Source organism: Staurois parvus, unplaced genomic scaffold, assembly GCF_062004578.1.
Source record: "Staurois parvus isolate SC_StPar_1 unplaced genomic scaffold, SC_StPar_1.0 ptg000249l, whole genome shotgun sequence".
NCBI lineage: Eukaryota > Metazoa > Chordata > Amphibia > Anura > Ranidae > Staurois > Staurois parvus.
The window spans coordinates 6,453,006-6,474,807 of NW_028318045.1; the positions used below are offsets into that span (position 1 = coordinate 6,453,006).

At 41.5% G+C, this 21,802-nt stretch overlaps 1 protein-coding gene across 1 annotated transcript in view; it reads left to right on the plus strand.

Annotated features, from left to right (window-relative positions):
* The window catches only part of TMEM178B (transmembrane protein 178B), a 406,020-nt gene that overhangs the window by 125,314 nt on the left and 258,904 nt on the right, over positions 1-21,802 (plus strand). The window contains exon 3 of the mRNA XM_089680702.1: positions 11,161-11,274. Coding sequence (XP_089536828.1) covers positions 11,161-11,274 — 114 coding nt within the window. The remainder of the gene's footprint in view (positions 1-11,160; positions 11,275-21,802) is intronic.

A 21,802-nucleotide genomic window follows, 5' to 3' on the forward strand; every position in this document is an offset into this window, starting at 1 on the left:
TTATGTAATACTGTTCTTAATTGCCTAGGGAGCTGTTGGTTTACATATACTTGAATTCTCTCTTTTTTATATAGACCTGATCCTTATATCATAATTATTAATAATACTATTTTTATAAATTTTTTATAAAATTTCGCCCTCAAGTATGATGCCCTTGAAGGGACTTCTCATTAATTAATGTTTCTACAGAAATTGTTTTGAAATAATGATAATTTCAAATAATCATCTTTCTAGTGTAATATTTTATTCCAATTTTGGGAAATTTTATGACATTATAACACGTTAGTGTTTTAGTTTTTATTTAAGGTACAATTCTATTTTTATTTATATATACATATACAATTGTCCGCATACTGTATTTATTATTCTTTTTACAGTATCAGGGATAGTGCAATATATAAATATTACTTGGCATACTAAAGTAATATGACACACCATGGTTTATCTATTGATCACATTATGTGTGTATATATATCGGTTGGATTATTCTTTTATTATCATCATCTCTCTTTTTTTATAATTGTGTTTTATTATTGATTTTTAAAATTGTTCCCCCTTGTTTTCTTAAGTGATGTTACACAGGGGGGGATGAGCCATCCGCTCTACCCGAGTCCCCTCCCCCTGTGTTTCCTTTGTTGGCCCCTGTGCCGGCTCTGTCCCCTATAAAATGGCCGATAACCTCTTTTCCTCTGGACTTGATAAGGTGCATGCGCGCAAAATGCGTTGGCCTCCATCTTGGCTTGAGGTCCAGAGCTGGTTCTTCCCTCCTGCTTCCTCCGTAGACCGTGGTGACATCATTCGCAGCGGTCACATGGTCCACTGTCAGTGACAGGAGTACTCCCTGTCTCATTACATCTCCATCAGGGCGGACAGGCCGTCTACCCCTGGCCCAGGCATCCCTTGCGATCTACACTGACTTTGTTTGAATAAAGGTACACCTCCTAGTGAGGTTTAACTGTAGCACTCTCACAGCGCTGTTTTTCCTTTGAAGCTATTAGGTGTTCAGGCTTATGCACTAACCTTCACACATATGGATGGCCATTTTTTGCGCTCAGATCCATTGACATTCTTTGAATATACTCAAGAGATCTTTATGGTCCATAAAAGGGACAAAAAGTGTGTTACGACTAAGCATTTATTGAGAGGTCATACCAGGGGTGGACTGACCATTAGAGAACTCGAGCACTGCCCGAGGGCCCAGGGTCAGTAGGGGTCCCCATGAAATGCCCCTGGTACCTTTTTATAGGCTTTTTTGGGTGTGCTTTGAGTGTGGGCAAGGACACGGGCCCCGTGATCCCCTATTGCCCGGGTGTCCCATGAGTTGTCAGTCCTCCCCTAGGTCATACTGTGGAGGAGAGCGGACATCTGGTGGTGGTACAGCCACTAAATGTAACTGGATCAAGCAACAAGCGGTGGCACATATTTAAAGTTACCATCCGTATTGATATCTTCCAATCATTGTCCCCAAAACGACTCATTCCCTTTTATGGGGGTTGTTTATGTTAAAAGATACTTTCCTTCTAATGAGTCACCTAGGGTGAGACTCCGGATGAAGGCGCCATCTTAATTATCATTGTTCTGTCAACTTATATCTGATTGTTTACTTAAGAGAGTAAGGAATTTAAAGAGCAAGCAGCAGAAAGTAGCAAGACTATAAAATTGTCATTTTACTGATCATCTAATAAAACGTGGACTGTCTATCACAATCCACTACAAACCCACACCAGTAAAATCAGTCTGTGTATGCAGTAAAGCATGCTTGTTATACTCACTGTAGAACCTAAAGGGTTAATCCTCTGCATTGTGTAAAAAGGCTGTTTGATCTTGTCTTCTCTGTTCCTCCCCTTTTTCAAGCGACCACCACTTATCTCCAGACTGAACCGTAGGCATGGGCATGCTCAGTTTGGTGTATATTGCTAGAGAGATTTTTTTTTTCTTGGGAGAGTGCATGTGATCAGCACAGGGCCAATCAGCACTGTCCAGACAGAGGTCAGGGGATTTCCATCCTCCTAGAGCAGAAAGAAAACTCCTCCTACAAGCTTTAGCTAGTGCTGGGCTGGACACAGATAGAAGCCACAAGACTGCTCTAACTGCTGATGAGAAAAGGTATTTAGCAGTTTATATTTACTAAAATAATTTCACATCCATGTTCTGTGTACTGTGGCAGACCAGATATAGTAGATGCAGGGTCCGGGGTTTAGTAACACTTTAAGATATTGGACTTGGTTCAATCAATTGATGGCAGAGGACATTTATTTGATCAATTAGTCTTTATAAATGTGTATTTACTATTTTATGTGATACGGGATTTGGTCATTTTATTAATCAGCGCTGTACATTTTTGGTTATATAAATACAATATTGGTGCTTAGCTTTCTCATTAGAGAGCCCGCCATGCTCTACAAAGGCTGTAGTAGGGAAGCACAATGTATTAAGTAACAGGGTTCCATTAGGGAGATTTCCCCTCACAACTATTTACCAGACAGGAAAATCTCCAATACCAACACAGACAAATATAAAAATGTTTTTTAGTAGGGTTTTGGAAGGCAAGAACCTCCATAAAATTTGTATTTTTGTCTGCCTCCCTCTTGCATGTTTTCTCTCACTTGCTGTATCATAAAACACTTGTCAGTAGGACAGGAAGTGAGGGTAAATTTCTCCAATGGAGCCTCAGATGGCAGTTAAAATCAGAAAGGGGATTTTATCCTTCCCCACTCTATCCAAAAAAAAAAAAGCTCTTTATTTAATGTGCACTCAATTAGGCATCCTATTGGTATCTTGCGATTTTCCCTACTCCTATTTTTTTGTTTAGCAAAACAGCCTTACCGTAATTTTATTGCTGGTGTGTAGGACCATCATCACGATTTCACAGCTATCTCACGCACTCTAGGTAATAAATGAATCATTGACAGTTGAATTATTTACACCCATGAGTTTTGTGTGTTTATTGATTATCTGTGGGGTTATGAGTTCACTATGATCTATTATTGAATGCATTTTATATTTATTTAAATGATAGATTAATAATTTGTTGTATTTTACTCATGAGGGATAGTTTGTACTGATGATAAACTTCCAGGATTCTGTATTTTTGTCACTTGAGGCTCAGCTGGGTATTACTCATTAATTATTATTATATTATTTGTTATAAAAAAATCACATACTGTGGCTAGTTTGTCAGTCAAGGCCACCCAATAAATCCCATAAGAGCAGACATGGTTTTTAGTTGTAGTCTCCTGGACTAACTTTAAAAATGTAAACCAGGCCCCCCCAGGTTGCAGTGTATTTAAAAATCCCTCTCTGTAGGGTGTCTGATAATCTGGAGCACCTGCGCAAAGGAAACGTCCTGGTTTCATAAACACTGCAATGAAGATGCTGCCAGAATACACTGATCAGCGGCTGCAGTGGATTGGACGTTCGAGAGAAGTCAATTTAGAGAAGCAATTTCTGTTGAACAGACAGCCACACATGAATCGAAATTTTACTGATCCCTGCTGAACCAGCTGAATTTCAATCCACCTATGGCCAGCTATACTGTTATTAGTTCACACCTGGAGATTTAAAGTGATTCTAAAGGTTCATTTTTTTTTTTGTTAAATAACAAACATGTCATACTTCTCTACTGTGTGCAGTAGTTTTGCACAGAGCAGCCCAGATCCTCCTCCTCCTCCCCCACAGGCTCTCCTGGCTCCTTCTGTCTGTTGGGTGCCCCCACAGCAAGAAGCTTGCTATGGGGGTACCCGCTGCTCCGTGTGTCCATTCACACATGGAGCCGTGACTGGGCCCGCTCCCCCTCTCTTCTCATTGGCTGAATGGCTGTGATTGACAGGAGAGGGAGCCAATGGCTCCCACTTGCTGTCTCAGCCACTGAGGAGGCAAAGACCCAGGACAGCCAAGGCTGTCACTCACATCGCTGGATTGCGATGAGGCTCAGGTAAGTATTGAGGGGGCTGCTGCACACAGAAGGTTTTTTGCCTTTATGCATAGAATGCTTGAAGGTAAAAAACCTTCAGCTTTTACAACTTTAAAGCAACTTTTGCTTCCTCCAAAAGCAAAATGATTGCTCCCTACAATAAAAGACACTGAATACTTACATCCGCCTTGAGCAACGAGTCCGTCATTTGCTGTCTTAAAGTTGCTAAATCCTCTGGGAAAGTATTCAGCATTTCTAGAAATACTTGCTACCCCTGCTGTGCTCAATGGTTTCTCCCATCAACCTGTATGATACTACTGTGTCTTGTAACGATGTAGGGGCTGCTGGGAGGAAACAAATTGTATGCTGGGAGACACAGACATTCAACAATTCCAGAAGTGTCAACTGCTAAGGACTTTGCTGGATGCTTAAAGACAGTTGGGGGAATTCAACAAAGTTCCTGCGCTACAATATATATATATATATATATATATATATATTGTGTGTATATATGAAAATTGATCAATCATGGTGCACTGATGGCCTATTTATTTCTTGAAGCCCTAAAATGCCAGGACAGTACAAATACCCCCCAAATTACCCCTTTTTTGGAAAGTAGACAGTCCAATGTATTTAGTAAGAGGCATGGTGAGTTTTTTTAAGTTAAAATTTTTTCTCACAATTTTCTGGAAAATGAATAAACTAAATAAAGTATACATTTTTTTACATACTTTCATCAGTGCAGTACGGCATCATCATATCACTGGTGTGGCCGTAATCATGGATACTGGCTGGTAACAGTATGTAAAAGAAAAGAAAAATGTAATTTTTTTTTCAATATTTTAAACACTTTTTTTTAATTGTTTCCTTTTTTTTTTCTTCCACTTTTTCCAGTTAACAATGTATTAGAAAGTCTTTTAAGTTGTTGAGACTCAGGAATATCTTCAATAGGAATAATTTCACTACTATTGGAATCAATAACATTCTTTAGAAGAAATTCTTCAAATAGGGATTTTAAGGACTTTGTACTGTAATTTGGTAAGTCTCCATGAAAGATTTTACCTTGATAGATTTTCTCCAAAAGAAAGTGCACCAGTTCTTCACAGAGATGCATATGCCAGTTAGAGCAGCATCACTCCAAATTGAAGTGCTAACGCCAGTTCTCCTCAGAGATGTGTACACCGGTTGGAGCAGTATAGCTCAGTATTGTAGCGCCAGTTCTCCATGGAGATGTGTATATCATTAGAACAGCATTGTGCCAAATTGCAATAGGAATAATAGAGCACCAATTTCCCTCAGAAAGAGGCAGGCGGCATTGAGACCAGCATTGCACCAAAGTGCGATAAGAAGGATAGAGTGGAAAAGCTGTGCAACATTTAAAAGCAATGTGCCAACTTCAATAGCAAGCTTAATGTGCCAGTTCCCCTCAGAAGAGACGTGTGACAGTTAAAAAGCAATGTGCCAACTACAATAGAAAGCTTAATGCATCAGTTCTCCTCAGAAGACACGTGCAACAAGGTGTGTACACCAGTTAGAGCAGCATAGCTCAATATTGTAGAGCCAGTTCTCCTCAGAGGTGTGTACACCAGTTTGAGCAGCATAGCTCAATATTGTAGAGCTGGTTCTCCTCAGAGATGTGTACACCAGTTAGAGCATATAGTTACATAGCTAGCCTGGCTCAAAAGAGACAAATGTCCATCCGTTTCAACCATAAAAAAAATAAAAGTTATAATCCTATACCCACAGTTGATCCAGCAGAAGGCAAAAAACCCAGCAAAGCATGGTCCAATTTGCTCCTGCAGGGGGAAGAAATCCTTCCTGATCCCCTGAGAGGCAATCAGATATTCCCTGGATCAACTTTACCTATAAATGTTAGTATCCAGTTATATTCTGTGTATCTAGGAAAGAATCCAGGCCTTTTTTAAAGCAATCCACTGAGCTGGCCAGAACGAACTCTTGAGGGAGTCTATTCCACATTTTCACAGCTCTCGCTGTGAAGAAACATTTCGGTATTTGGAGATTAAATTTCTTTTCCTCCAGACAAAAAAAGTGCCCCCTTGTCCTCTGTGATGACCTCAGGGTGAATAACTCCACCCTGAGTTCACTATATGAACCACTGATGTATTGAGCTCAATATGGTAGTGCCAGTTCCCCTCAAAGATTTGTACACGAGTTAGAGCAGCATAGCTCAACATTGTAGAGCCAGTTCTCCTCAGAGGTGTGTACACCAGTTAGAGCAGCATAGCTCAACATTGTAGAGCCAGTTCTTGGAGATGTGTTCACCGGTTAGAGCATCATAGCTCAACATTGTAGAGCCAGTTCTTGGAGATGTGTTCACCGGTTAGAGCACCATAGCTCAGCATTGTAGAGCCAGTTCTTGGAGATGTGTTCACCGGTTAGAGCACAATAGCTCAACATTGTAGAGCCAGTTCTTGGAGATGTGTTCACCAGTTGGAGCAGCATAGCTCAGTATTGTAGCGCCAGTTCTTTTTGGAGATGTGTATATCATTAGAACAGCATTGTGCCAAATTGCAATAGGAATAATAGAGCACCAATTTCCCTCAGAAAGAGGCTGGCGGCATTGAGACCAGCATTGCACCAAAGTGCGATAAGAAGGATAGAGTGGAAAAGCTGTGCAACATTTAAAAGCAATGTGCCAACTTCAATAGCAAGCTTAATGTGCCAGTTCCCCTCAGAAGAGACGTGTGACAGTTAAGCAGCAATGTGCCAACTACAATAGAAAGCTTAATGCATCAGTTCTCCTCAGAAGACACGTGCAACAATTTGAATTGTATCTGTGCCAAAGTGTGATAAGAGTAGAGAGCCTGTTTTACAAGAGGTGTGAGACAAATAGAAAAATATTGCGCCACAATCAAGTACCCTGTCCAAACAAGTACTTAAATTTGAATCTGGAAACAATTCCGGGAACAATTCTGTAGATGTTTTTGGAGAATCAAGAGTAGTTTTAAAGTATATCTGTAGCCAAAAACATGTTTTTACTTTTAAGTGTTGGATAAAGTAGAGAATCTGGTTAGAATCTGTCTTAGGTGTTTTTTTATGCCTGTGTTCCCTTGGTGAAAGTTTCTGACACCTTCTGTCCCAGAGACACAAGCAAGTAAATGGAAACTCTTCAAGTTGAAGAGAAATCTGTATTTAGACTGTTGTCACAGGAATATGTGGCTCCATTGGAAGATTTCAGGTGACATCTATAACATTTTAGAATTATCATTGATTATTGTCAAAGTGTCAACAGCTACCAGGACAAACTCAGAAGGTGAATTCCCCACTGGGGGTACAGGAAACAGGAAAACTTGACAGATGTTCTAACCCTTTCCCCGCTTTTTCAAAAACTGAAAAATAGAAAAAAAAAATGAAGTTTTAGCTAAGGGTGCTAGTTAAGAAATTTACTGCCACTGACAATTTTATTCTCTGTCTCAATAAAAATCCACAAAAGAGACAGTAGTACTAATAAAATATGATTGCATGTGCAGTTGCATGAACATAAGATTATTTACATAGTGGAAAAATAATCAAACAGACATTTGAGATGTTGAGGTTAGAACGTCCACTCAGGGCTGTGGATAAGGGGGTACCGCCTGTCCTCCTGTGCAGGGCCCAGGCCAGCAGAGGGGCCCAGGTAGCTGGGTGAATCAGATGTGGGCAAGGAGGATGATCAGCGTGTTGGGAGGGGGGGAAATTACTGGAACCAATCCCCTGCATGACTCTCTCTGCAGCAGCTGAAAGCTGGCTTCTTCTCCTCTCCCTCCCCCTGGCTTTCAGCTGCTCCAGAGAGAGCCATACAGGGGATCGGTTCCAGTAATTGCCTCCTGCCACACCCATCAGCCTCCCTGTGCACTATACATTTCCCCCTGCTGCCCAGGCCCCTGTGTGTGCCCACACAGTGCTGCTGGTTTCCCTCCTCTCTTTTCCATTGGCAGCTGCAAGCACACAATAGGATCCTTCAGGATAGAGAGTGGGGGAAGGGTCCAATAAATATGTCACATTTACTAGCCCCTTTTCTGAATGAACATAAAGAGTTATCAGTACCAAACGCTCACTGTGTTCATTTATAACTGAAGCATTGTAGACTGTATTTTTTTTTTTGGGGGGGGGGGGCTATCAGGTTGGCTGTATGCGGCCCCGTGGTTTCTAACAGCAGCCCTGCATCCACTTACAGTACATTGGGGATTTCTGAAAATACAGCACATATTGGCAATGTTATTTTCATTTTTGTAGACCTAGGTCTATATTTCAAAGCAGAGACAGCCTTCTTCTGTTGGAATACAGTGTTCATGTATTTTGTGCAACAAATACATCAGTATTCAGTAGAGATATATTCTACAACCAGTAGATGGCAATGTTTAGAAGTGTTTAGCTGCATCTATGGTATACAAGATGTCAGGGGTAGGCAACCTTTCAGAGGCTGAGGTCTACCTGGACAACATGGAGTAAAACAAAGATCCCCTGGGGGGGGTAACTAGGCGGCACCCTTAAAAAAACATCCCCCCCACAGTAGTGTCCTCTATCCCCCTTTACATCACGCCCCCCACTGTAGTGTCCTGTACCCCCAATGCAGTGTCCTCTGCCCCCTTTTCATCACCTCCCCCCACTGTGGTGTCCTCTGCCCCCCCCCACTGTAGTGTCCTGTACCCCCAAATGCAGTGTCCTCTGCCCCCTTTTCATCACCCCCCCACTGTGGTGTCCTCTGCCCCTCCCACAGTAGTGTCCTGTATCCCCCAATACTGTGTCCTTTGCCTCGCTCCACCCACAGTAGAGTCTTGTACCCCCCCAAAGCAGTGTCCTGTACCCCCCCCAAAGCAGTGTCCTGTACCCCCTCAAAGCAGTGTCCTCTACCTCCATTTACACCACATCCCCTCCACTGTCGTATCCTCTGCCCCCTTCCCCCCCAGTAGTGTCCTGTACCCCCCAAACCAGTATCCTCTGCCCCCCTTCACATCACCCCCCACACACTGTGTAGTGTTCTCTACCCTGCCCCATAGCAGTGTTCTCTGCCCCCCACATTCCCCAAAGCAATGTCCCCTGTCCTTTTCTCATCAAAATCCCCCCACTGTAGTTTACTCTGTCCCCCCCCCAACAGTGTCTCCTGTGTCCCCCCTCCCACAGTGTTTCCTAAGCCCCCTTCCCCACAGTGTCTCCTGTGTCCCCTTCATATCAAACAAACACAGGTAGCACTTCCTACCTGTCAGTGTGTTTACAGCAGAGCGGAGATCAGAACACAACACAATGCTGGGTAGAAGGCAGGAGCAGGAGCTGCCAGAGTTCATAATACCAAGCTGATGATTGGTTGCTAGGACAGTCTAGCAACCAATCACTGAGTAGCGTCCGCCCCCTACCCTGCCCTCCATCCAACAGTATGCTGCCTCCTGCTCTCCTCTCTGCAGGTAACATGAGAGAGGCGGAGGCAGGGCGGAGGCAGAACCGCGGTCACAATCGACCTGACGGCTCCTTGGTTCCTTGTTGCAGTGAAGCAGAAAAGCACATGTGGACTGTGCATTGTATGTTCAGTAGGACTATATACAGAATCCAACATGTTCCCACTGTGAAATTCATACATTGTATGTTCAAAAGGTTCTGGACAGCCCTACAAATATGTTCAGGTGTTTCTAGTGAAGGGTACGGTTAACCTCCTTAGCGGTATTCCCGAGTGTAGATCGGGGTAAAATTTCTATACCAAGAGCGGTAACCCCGAGCTACACTCGGGCTTACCATGCGGCGTTGCTCTGGGAGTCCCTGCAGCACTTACCCTGTCCTTCGCTCCCACGATGTGTCCCCTGCAGCGTCCCCAGCCATCTCCTCCGGCTGATGCCGGCATCCGGCTTCCGTGTTCCGGTCCCTGTGACGTTGGGACGCAAGGGCGCCGGGACCGGCGGCAAATTTGAAATTTTTAAAAAATGTCATTTTTGCTGTCATTGCTGTTTTAATATTTCACATATATTTTGTCCCTACTGCTTTGTCCTGTGCCCTGCCTGCATTTTGACTGTTTTTTCTGCCTGGAAACTCAGAAAAGTCCATGTTGTCCAAAAAGCGTCCCTTTACGTCAAAAGCGGTTTTAGACCAGCTAGAGAACAGCGATAGTAAATCAGAACCACTTGCAGAATTGAGTGATAATGATTCGTGGGGAAATTTGTCATCAGACCCTGAAAAGGATTTTGCGACTTTGCTCAGCGATGTGCGAATTTGCCTCTGTATTTCAAATTTCAGTGTTTTTGGTTTGATTATATTATTGAATTAAATTTATTATTATTATATTGTTATTTTTTATGATTATTTATTAAATTATAATTTATGATTTTGTGTTTCAAGTTTTATCATACCCGGGTTTTTAACTAGACTTTTGTTCGGACAGATTTCAGTGAGTTATTCCTAAAAATTACAGCCCACAATAAAAAAACTACATATTTCCATGCAAAAAAATGGTACCGCTTTCAGCACAAAAAATCGGAAAGAATCATACCGCCGAGGAGGCTAATGTCACAGCATACAGCATTTAGACAATTGTGCACTTCCAACCTCATTGTGGTAATACTTTGGCATAGACCATTTTTATTCCAGCATGACTATGTCCCTATGCAGCCAGCTCCATAAAGACATGGTTTGACGAGTCTGGTGTGGAGAAACTCGAGTGGCGTGCAGAGAGCCCTGACCTCAACCCTACTGAACACCTTTGGTATGAATTGGAATGTTGATTGCAAGTGAGGTCTTCTCATCCAACATTATTACTTCACACCTGTCCTCCCAAATGCTGTTTTGGTTGATTTATGCACAAATTCCCACAGACACACTCCAAAATCTTTTGGAAAGCCTTCCCAGAATGGTGGAGGCTGTTCTAGCATCCCCATATTAATGCCTAAGGTTTTGGAATTGTCAGGTGGCCAGATACTTCTGGCCATATAGTGTATATGAAAGTACTGTTTCTTTGATTTCCCATACAGGGCAAGTAACAGGTTCACTTTAAGACCCTCAGTTCTACCAGGTCAGGTATTCACAAACTTTTGGCCATAAAATGTGTCTTACTGCAGAAGTATGCATTGAATTCTCATTTTTGTATTATGGAGAATGTGTAAGATTGTTGGTTATGTATTTAGATTTATTGAAATAAAATTGTGCTCACTTTATAAGACCATGGGCCTCTATATGAGCACATTTGCTTTTTGAGCTTTAGCTACTTATTGATGCCATAGGAGATTACTTGAGAAAATAATGTATATTTTGTTTCGTTCCTCTAGGGGAGATTGAGCGATGCTCGTTTATCAAGTATCACTATTCCTCGGCCACTATACCCAAGAACCTCACATATAACATCACCAAGACCATCCGGCAAGATGAATGGCACGCCCTCCGTAAGTATCTGGCACTTTATACTTATACACATGTCGAATTACCAAATCAGATTTCAACTTGGAGAAGTTTTTTTCAGGGAAAGAAGACATTTGATTGGTTGCTTTGGTTTACTATGTATTGCACTTTTTCTTGTTGAATAATTCTGTTTGAATTGCAGTCCTGGACAAGGTCCTCTGGATTCTGTGTAAATATTTTGTGGAGGAAAGGGGAAAAGTGGTTCTTATCTGCCGGTCCTAGCATAAGGGGGGCACTGATGAAAGGATAACTATACCTTTACACTAAAAATTACCTGTGTGTTCCCCCAATCTCCTGATTAGTCTGGATATATATTACATGGAGAAACAGTAATAAAACCTCAAGCTCTTAGGTGCAGTGCTAACAGTGTGTTCTGCCTGTCTGGCCCCAAAGGTCTTGTTGCCCTCTCAGGACTGTCGGTGTCCTTGCATAAGTGACATCAACAAAAAAAAAAGGGCATACCAGCGTGGTGCATTACCAAAAAAATAATTTATTTAAAATGTAAAAACAAGGTAATCTCTTCACAAACACATGACATGTATAGGCATATAATAGGATGCAGATGAGACCGCCTCTAGGACCAGGTTGGTGCGCCCTTTTTCTTTTGTTGTTGAGTTCTCCTATATATACATGGACCTCACACACAGACAACATAATGCTGTCCTTGAAAGGAATTAAAGAATATCTGTCAGAAATGGAACATGGAGGCTGCCCTTACTGATCTCTCATTCTGCAAATGCTAGTTACCTGGCTCTTAGCTGATCGCCTCTGGCTTTAATGCCTTGACTCATTGGCCCAGAACAGCAGATAAGAACATCTGAACATCATATGACTTTATTGATCAGTGTACTTGTTACAGGTCAGTGCCTGAGAAAGCATTAAATCCATGGGGTCAGCACAAGAACCAGACCTTTCAGAGGAGGTCAGCAGTGACAGGTCCATTATATCTCTATTAATGAGTTTACTTTAAGTGGTGGACATAGCTGGGAATTTAGGTGTGGACGATATTGCTGTTTAAGTTCTTAAGAGATATAGAGATTTTTAATTTCCCTCAAATTTAAGCAAACATTGGGAGATTTGGCAACTTTTTGCCAAAATGAATGTGATTTTGATGGTTTTGAAGCTTCGTTATCTATTGTGGACCTGTTCTTTTGCTAAAAAAACAGCCCCTCATTTGCCTCATTATTTTGTTTTTTTATTCACACAAAAAAAGTGAAAAAGACAAGTAAAATAAAAAATGTAAAGTGACAATAGTACACAATAAAAAATGAGCATATTTTTCTATGGGCAAATTGTGCCTTAGCGGGTTAATGAGCAAAGTCAAGAGTATCTAAATCCGTGAGATTTCGCCAAAGGCTAAATCATTAATTTTAAAGCAAAATCATTTTCTCCAAAGTCATCATTCATCTCTATTGGCGGGTAACTGAACCAGTATCAACAACAACAATAATATGCTGTGTTTATGAAAGCATACTGTTAAAAACTCTTGATAAATGTAAACAGCTGTGTCTATAGTTTGCCCTTGGCATCAAACACATCGGAGCGTCTAGGCACAATGGATGCATCAATCATCTTTTAAGTCATAAATGGACAAGTTAGCTTGTAAATATCATTTACAGGTTTCTAATTTTCCATGGTCACACTGTTGGGTTTGCCAAGTCGAAATATGTTTTAACTCTGATTGCTCATTTTCATTTTATTTAAAGATGTGTTTGATTTCCTTTCTGAGATAACTGTCAGTAAATTGTGGTCCTTGTTCTAAGACATGAGACGTACATATAGTAAGTCTATTGACTGCACAATGTGATTTCTAACCTTTATCTTATATAAATATTAATTATTAAGTAAGCTTGCCATGGTTCTTCCTTGCCTTCTGTAGCCTAAAGGAATATTTGCAACAGGAAGAGCCTGAAGCTGTTTTGATAAAAGCTTGCTCAAGCAGCTTGGCTAACAACCACTATACTTACAATGATATGATATTAATTTGGTTGTATATCCAGCATCCTGCACAGAGTCCTTGGTTGAATATCTAGTTTAAAAAATCTGGATCTCAGTTTTTGCCAGACTTGTATATCCTCCCTGTGCCCCGGTCAGCATGCACAGGTCAGCCACAAGCAGCAAAAAAAAAAAATGGTGGCATTTAGGGAAGAATTAATGTTTGCTTGGACATAATCTTGGTGAAAATGGGACATTCCGATTAGATTTAATAATTTCAGCAGAATGCAATGAATTCAAGAGTGAAAGCAAAGTTGTCAGGGTAAATAAAAAATTAGAAGAAATGCCCCGCAATAGAAGAGCTCTCCAGCAATCAGCATCATTGCTTGCTAGCAAGCTGGTGACTGCATGGTAATTGATTGTGAAGGTACATCATAACAACCAATGATGGTGTCCAAAATGAAAAAAAAAAACGATGTGGGATTCTTCTCATAATGCAAACCAGACCCTCATCCTAGATAAGGACCTGGTATCCTAGGTAGGAATTTGGGAACCCATGCATAAAAAAAATAAAAATAAAATAAACCTGCATGGGTAAATGAGTAAGGGTTACCTAGTACCTCTGGTTATGTATTCACAAAAAAATTGTAAAAAACACACCAGGCATTTGACCTTTATTAAAAAATATATATATGTACTGTACATCCCATGGTGTAAATCCTTTGTCAGCCACATTGTCATAGATACACATCAATTGTGATGAACAACAACTGATGCACCTGCCTCCTATGGACTGCTTGCCATGAATGAGAAAGGGACAGGGGATTCCGATCATCATAATATTTAGTCAATAACCTCACTCAGGATCCCCTTCCCATTTGTTTACATTAAGCTGCCGACTGGGGAAATGTCACTCATGGCGAGCAGTCTGTACAGAGCTGACCTGTCGGCTGGTCAACGTGTTTTGCTTCAGTGAGTCCTCAAGATCTACATAGCTAGATGACGTGATTGATGATGAATTTACACAATGGGTTATGTTTTGTTTTAACCCCATTATGACAAATGTTAACCACTTGAGCCCCAGAGGATTTACCCCCCTTAATGACCAGGCCTTTTTTTGCTGTTTGGCGCTGCACTAATTCAAATGATAATTGCGCGGTCATGCAATGCTGTACCCAAACGAAATTTACGTCCATTTTTTCACACAAATAGAGCTTTCTTTTGGTGGTATTTTATCACCTGTGCGCTTTTTATTTTTTGCGCTATAAACAAAAAAACCACGAAACTTTTGAAAAAAAACAATTTTTTCTACTTTCAGCTATAAAAAATATATCGTAAACTCAAAGTTAGTCATAAATTTAAGCCAAAATTTATTCTGCTACATGTTTTTGGTAAATGAAATCCCAATAAGTGTATATTGATTGCTTTGTGTGAAAGTTATAGCGTCTACAAACTATGGTATAGATACTGTAATTTATGCCTTTTTTTGCTATACAGCGCTACACTAATTCAAATGATAATTGCGCGGTCATGCAATGCTGTACCCAAACAAAATTTACGTCCTTTTTTCACACAAATAGAGCTTTCTTTTGGTGGTATTTGATCACCTGTGCGCTTTTTTTTTTGCGCTATAAACAAAATAAACACGAAAATTTTGAAAAAAAACAATATTTTCTACTTTCAGCTATAAAAAATATATCGTAAACTCAAAGTTAGTCATAAATTTAAGCCAAAATGTATTCTGCTACATGTTTTTGGTAAAAAAAATCCCAATAAGTGTAAATTGATTGCTTTGTGTGAAAGTTATAGCGTCTACAAACTATGGTATAGATACTGTAATTTATGTCTTTTTTTGCTATACAGCGCTGCACTAACTCAAATGATAATTGCGCGGTCATGCAATGCTGTACCCAAACGAAATTTACGTCCTTTTTTTCACACAAATAGAGCTTTCTTTTGGTGGTATTTGTCACCTGTGCGCTTTTTATTTTTTGCGCTATAAACAAAAAAACCACAAAAATTTTGAAAAAAAACAATATTTTCTACTTTCAGCTATAAAAAATATATCGTAAACTCAAAGTTAGTCATAAATTTAAGCCAAAATGTATTCTGCTCCATGTTTTTGGTAAAAAAAATCCCAATAAGTGTATATTGATTGCTTTGTGTGAAAGTTATAGCGTCTACAAACTATGGTATAGATACTGTAATTTATGCATTTTTTTGCTATACAGCGCTGCACTAATTCAAATGATAGTTGCGCGGTCATGCAATGCTGCACCCAAACGAAATTTACGTCCTTTTTTTCACACACATAGAGCTTTCTTTTGGTGGTATTTGATCACCTGTGCGCTTTTTATTTTTTGCGCTATAATCAAAAAAAATACGAAAATTTTGAAAAAAAAACAATATTTTCTACTTTAAGCTATAAAAAATATATCATAAACTCAAAGTTAGTCATAAATTTAAGCCAAAATGTATTCTGCTACATGTTTTTGGTAAAAAAAAATCCCAATAAGTGTATATTGATTGCTTTGTGTGAAAGTTATAGCATCTACAAACTATGGTATAGATCAGGGGTGGGCAAACTTTTTGACTTGAGGGCCGCAATGGGTTCATATATTGGACCCGGGGGCCGGACCAAGAGTAGATGAATGATGTGTATGTGTCATCCATAGTAAGTATAGTAATATTCCCCCATAGTAAGCATAGTAATTAATCCCCCATAGTAATTAATCCCCCATATAGTAATTAATCCCCCATATAGTAATTCATCCCCCATAGTAATTCATCCCCCATATAGTAATTCATCCCCCATAGTAATTCATCCCCCATATAGTAATTCGTCCCCCATATAGTAATTCGTCCCCCATATAGTAATTCGTCCCCCATAGTAATTCATCCCCCCTATAGTAATTCATCCCCCATAGTAATTCATCCCCCATAGTAATTCATCCCCCATATAGTAATTCATCCCCCACATAGTAATTCATCCCCCATATAGTAATTCATCCCCCATATAGTAAGTCCCCCATATAGTAATTCATTCCCCATATAGTAAGTCCTCCATATAGTAATTCATTCCCCATATAGTAAGTCCCCCATATAGTAATTCATTCCCCATATAGTAAGTCCTCCATATAGTAATTCATTCCCCATATAGTAAGTCCTCCATATAGTAATTCATTCCCCATATAGTAAGTCCTCCATATAGTAATTCATTCCCCATATAGTAAGTCCCCCATATAGTAATTCATTCCCCATATAGTAAGTCCTCCATATAGTAATTCATTCCCCATATAGTAAGTCCCCCATATAGTAATTCATCCCCCATATAGTAAGTCCCCCCCCTGTGTCAATTCACTTACCTTTGGTCCGCGCGTTCCTCTCGTATTCCCGCGCCGTTCTGGTCTTCAGGGAGGACTGTGAGAGGAGTTCGTCACGCTGCCCCGCCTACATCCTGACAGCTGCAGAGTCCTGACGTCCGAGAGGAGGGAGGGGGGCGGCCATCCGAGAGGGGGGGCGGCCATCCGAGAGGAGAGGAGGGGAGGGGAGAGGAGGAGAGGAGGGAGGGGAGAGGAGGAGAGGAGGGAGGGGAGAGGAGGAGAGGAGGGAGGGGAGCGGGCGCCCGGCACACAGGAGAGCCGCATCTAAATTTGTAAAGAGCCGCGGCTTGCCGACCACTGGCCTTGCGGGAGCCTAGCTCCGCGGGCCGGATTAAAAGGTCCGCCGGGCCGTATACGGCCCGCGGGCCGTAGTTTGCCCATTGCTGGTATAGATACTGTAATTTATGCCTTTTTTTGCTATACAGCGCTGCACTAATTCAAATGATAATTGCGCGGTCATGCAATGCTGTACCCAAACGAAATTTACGTCCTTTTTTTCACTCAAATAGAGCTTTCTTTTGGTGGTATTTGATCACCTGTGCGCTTTTTTTTTGCGCTATAAACAAAAAAACACAAAAATTTTGAAAAAAACCAATATTTTCTACTTTCAGCTATAAAAAATATATTGTAAACTCAAAGTTAGTCATAAATTTAAGCCAAAATGTATTCTGCTACATGTTTTTGGTAAAAAAAAATCCCAATAAGTGTATATTGATTGCTTTGTGTGAAAGTTATAGCATCTACAAACTATGGTATAGATACTGTAATTTATGCCTTTTTTTGCTATACAGCGCTGCACTAATTCAAATGATAATTGAGCGGTCATGCAATGCTGTACCCAAACGAAATTTACGTCCTTTTTTTCACACAAATAGAGCTTTCTTTTGGTGGTATTTGATCACCTGTGCGCTTTTTTTTTTGCGCTATAAACAAAATAAACACGAAAATTTTGAAAAAAAACAATATTTTCTACTTTCAGCTATAAAAAATATATCATAAACTCAAAGTTAGTCATAAATTTAAGCCAAAATGTATTCTGCTACATGTTTTTGGTAAAAAAAAATCCCGGGCAAACTGGCGCTATCTAGGAGGGGCGCTAACACTATCGGAAGTCACCAGTGACACTAATACAGTGATCAGTAAAAACCTGTTCACTGTAATCAATGACACTGGTGACAGGGCAGTGAAGGGGTTAACTGGGGGGGGGGGGGCGATCAAGGGGTTAAATGGGATTTCTGGTGCACTAGCGGGCAAACTGGCGCTATCTGGGAGGGGCGCTAACACTATCGGAAGTCGCCAGCGACACTGATACAGTGATCAGTAAAAATCTGTTCACTGATCAGTGACACTGGTGACAGGGCAGTGAAGGGGTTAACTGGGGGGGGGGGCAATGAAGGGGTTAAACGGGATTACTGGTGTACTGGCGGGCAATCTGGGGCTATCTGGGAGGGGCGCTAACACTATCGGAAGTCGCTAGCGACACTGATACAGTGATCAGTAAAAATTGGTTCACTGATCAGTGACACTGGTGACAGGGCAGTGAAGGGGTTAACTGGGGGGGGGGGGTGGTCAAGGGGTTAAACGGGATTACTGGTGTACTGGCGGGCAAACTGGCGCTATCTGGGAGGGGCGCTAACATTATCGGAAGTCGCCAGCGACACTGATACAGTGATCAGTAAAAATTGGTTCACTGATCAGTGACACTGGTGACAGGGCAGTGAAGGGGTTAACTGGGGGGGGGGCGATCAAGGGGTTAAACGGGATTACTGTTGTACTGGCGGGCAATCTGGCGCTATCTGGGAGGGGCGCTAACACTATCGGAAGTCGCCAGCGACACTGATACAGTGATCATTAAAAATTGGTTCACTGATCAGTGACACTGGTGACAGGGCAGTGAAGGGGTTAACTGGGGGGGGGCGATTAAGGGGTTAAATGGGATTACTGGTGTACTAGCGGGCATTCTGGCGCTATCTGGGAGGGGCGCTAACACTATCGAAAGTCGCCAGCGACACTGATACAGTGATCAGTAAAAATTGGTTCACTGATCAGTGACACTGGTGACAGGGCAGTGAAGGGGTTAACTGGGGGGAGGATCAAGGGGTTAAACGGGATTACTGGTGTACTGCCGGGCAATCTGGCGCTATCTGGGGGGGGGGGCGCTAACACTATCGGAAGTCGCAAGCGACACTGATACAGTGATCAGTAAAAATTGGTTCACTGATCTGTGACACTGGTGACAGGGCAGTGAAGGGGTTAACTGGGGGGGCGATCAAGGGGTTAGACGGGACTACTGGTGTATTAGCGGGCAAACTGGCGCTATCTGGGAGGGGCGCTAACTCTATCGGAAGTCGCCAGCGACACTGATCAGTAAAAATCGCTTCACTGATCAGTGACACTGGTGACAGGGCAGTGAAGGGGTTAACTGGGGGGGGGGGGCGATCAGGGGGTTAAATGTGTCCTAGAGTGTTCTAACTGTAGTGTAGTGCTTGTGTACTCACTTTTTGGATGTCTTCTTCTCTGTCTGGAACGGAATGTGTCCAGGCAGAGAAGAATGACATCATATCCTGCCCTGTGTAAATATCAACACAGGACAGGATAGGACAGGGACCGATCATCAGAAATCACTGGCTGAAATCTAATGATTGATCCCTCCTGGATCGAATCTTATCACCCGCGGGTCGGCGGGAGCGCGCGCGCGCGCCCCCTACCCGCGAATGTGTCGGGAGCGCGGATCACGTTTTAAAACGTGCTTTTGCGCTCCACTGCCTCCCTGCACACGTATATACACAGTGGCAGGGCAGCAAGCGGTTAAACAATTCTTAGCGCCTGAACACAGTTTTGCAACTTGAACAGTATCAGTAAAGCTGTACATATCATCGCAACTACTTAGTATATCCAAGTGAAATATACCTTGTTTTGTTTTGAGTTATACCTTGTTCAGGACAAATTGGGTTTCATTTGGTGTTAAATAGCAATGGAAATTTCCTGGGATTTTTTTGTTATCAAAGGAAAACTGGCACAAAATAGTAGAAAAATATAAATTTTTAAGAAAAATTAGCTGTATATTTCTTGCTAGTACCATGACCTACCAACAAAGAACAGCCCAAAACAAATTCTTAAACTTCTGATGATTGCAGCTATACCACATACTGCATGCGTATATTATTTGTTGTTTGTACCTGTAGTAGAGTCCTTTTTTCTGTTTTTTTTTAATCTAAAACATACTGGCACTAACTGACACTGATACTAATTAAATTTTCTTTTTAATCTGACCTAAATTACACTGACCCTGAACTTTGAGTCTTACTTTGACTGCGAGCATGACCTTTGGCCTTAACCTTGATCCAAACCCTGACACTGACCTGGATCAAACCCTGATCTGGTTATTTTATCTCTTTTTTAATTCTTATTTTTACCCTCAATTCAAGAGGAGAAAAAACACAGGATGGGGATGTACAGTGACTGATCACTGTGATAGTCTATTGTTAGTCCAGTCTCTTCACGGGGAGGGCACTGCTTTCAGTACAAACAAATCAGCACATATATATGGCCCCATGGATAAAGATGCACTCCTGTGGAGCTGCATTTGTGCGTATGTTCATTGGGATCGTGTTAATGGATATTTTAGATATGTGGTATGTTCATTTGCTTTTCAGCTTTTATCTCTGAATGAGTAACCAGGGGCACTATAGACCCATTACTCCTTCAAATGGGGGGAATATCCGGGGGCCCCCTTATTTTAATAGAGACTCCCAATTCCCCTCCCCTTGTTATAGACCTGGGGCCAAGGACCGGGTCACCGGGCCAGCTGTGCCGATACATTTCCCCAGCAAGGTAACTTCCCCAGGTTGCAGGCATGTGGTCTGATATGAATTCGGATGGTGGGTTGCAACAACATTTGTCCCCTGCACATAAGTGTTATAGACCAGTTGGATATAAGTACTATGCCACTGCACATATGGATAATATCTTGGAGCCTTCCTACCCTCTAGGACTGGGAATGTACTATGACCACTGAAAAAACAAACAAAAGAAGGCACACAGGCCTAGTGCACTATCCCACAAATTGTAATAAATATTTGATAAAAGAAATACTTACAAACATTTGAGTTAAAAGTGCTCATCTAGACACAAATCCATGGCTTGGTAATTCCAGACTGCACAGTCACCAGACCCGTTTTGAAGGGGTTTCCTTCATCCTCAGAGCAAAGAGTTTTGGCTATGATGAAGAAAACCCCTTCAAGACGCGTCAGCCTGCAGAGACTCCGGGGAGGCTCCCCCTATGTTCAGGTGACCACCAAGTCTGGAAGTACCAAGGCACGGATGTGTGGCTAGATCAGTGCTTTTAACTCAATGTTTTTCAGTAGTTCTTTTTGTCCAATATAATTAAATTTGTGGGATAAGGCACTAGGCCTGTGCGCCCTCTTTTGTTTGTTTTTTGAAGATGGGGGAATGCATGTTCACTGCTCACCCTAGTCTGGCCAAACAAGCTGCATACTCATGTAAGGGTTTTAATGTTTAATTTTCTATTTTTCTTTAGGATAATGGACGGGTATGGATAATGTGGGGAACCCCATGTTAGTTTTTCTTTTTCTTTTTTTTTTTGCTCTATAACAACCAACGATGCACCATAACAACCAATGCCTGACCAGGCATCCTGGCAACCAATGATGTTATTGTTTGCTAGTTGTAGGCAGCTTACACACACAGCATTCTTGATTGCTAGGACAGGTGGCCATTTTTTTTGTAGGGTCTCACTTAAAACCTATACCTGGGTCTCAGCTAGGATAAGGGTCTGAAATAGATTAAGGGAATCCCTGTACACTTTGTTTAGAACATAACAAAGCAGCTGGGAAATGTAATTTAGCTGCAGTGGAAATGGTATTTTTTTTCTAAATGTCACATTTGCTTTAGTACATCTTACAGATGCACCACTTCACAGACAGGTTTAAGGCAGCCCCCAAGCATGTTATTTAAAGGAATTGTGCATTTTTAATGTTTTGCCTTAAGCCTTATTTAAATAGCTGTTCATCATATAATGGTATTTTTGTAACATATTTTTTGCATTGGTACATGTCCCCCATGGCAGTGCCCAGCTACCCATGCCCTTTGTTTGACAAGCCCTTGCCTTGAAAATGGGGAAATGTGATTTTCAAGATTCTCCTTTTGCTGACTTCAATGGAGCCACATTAAA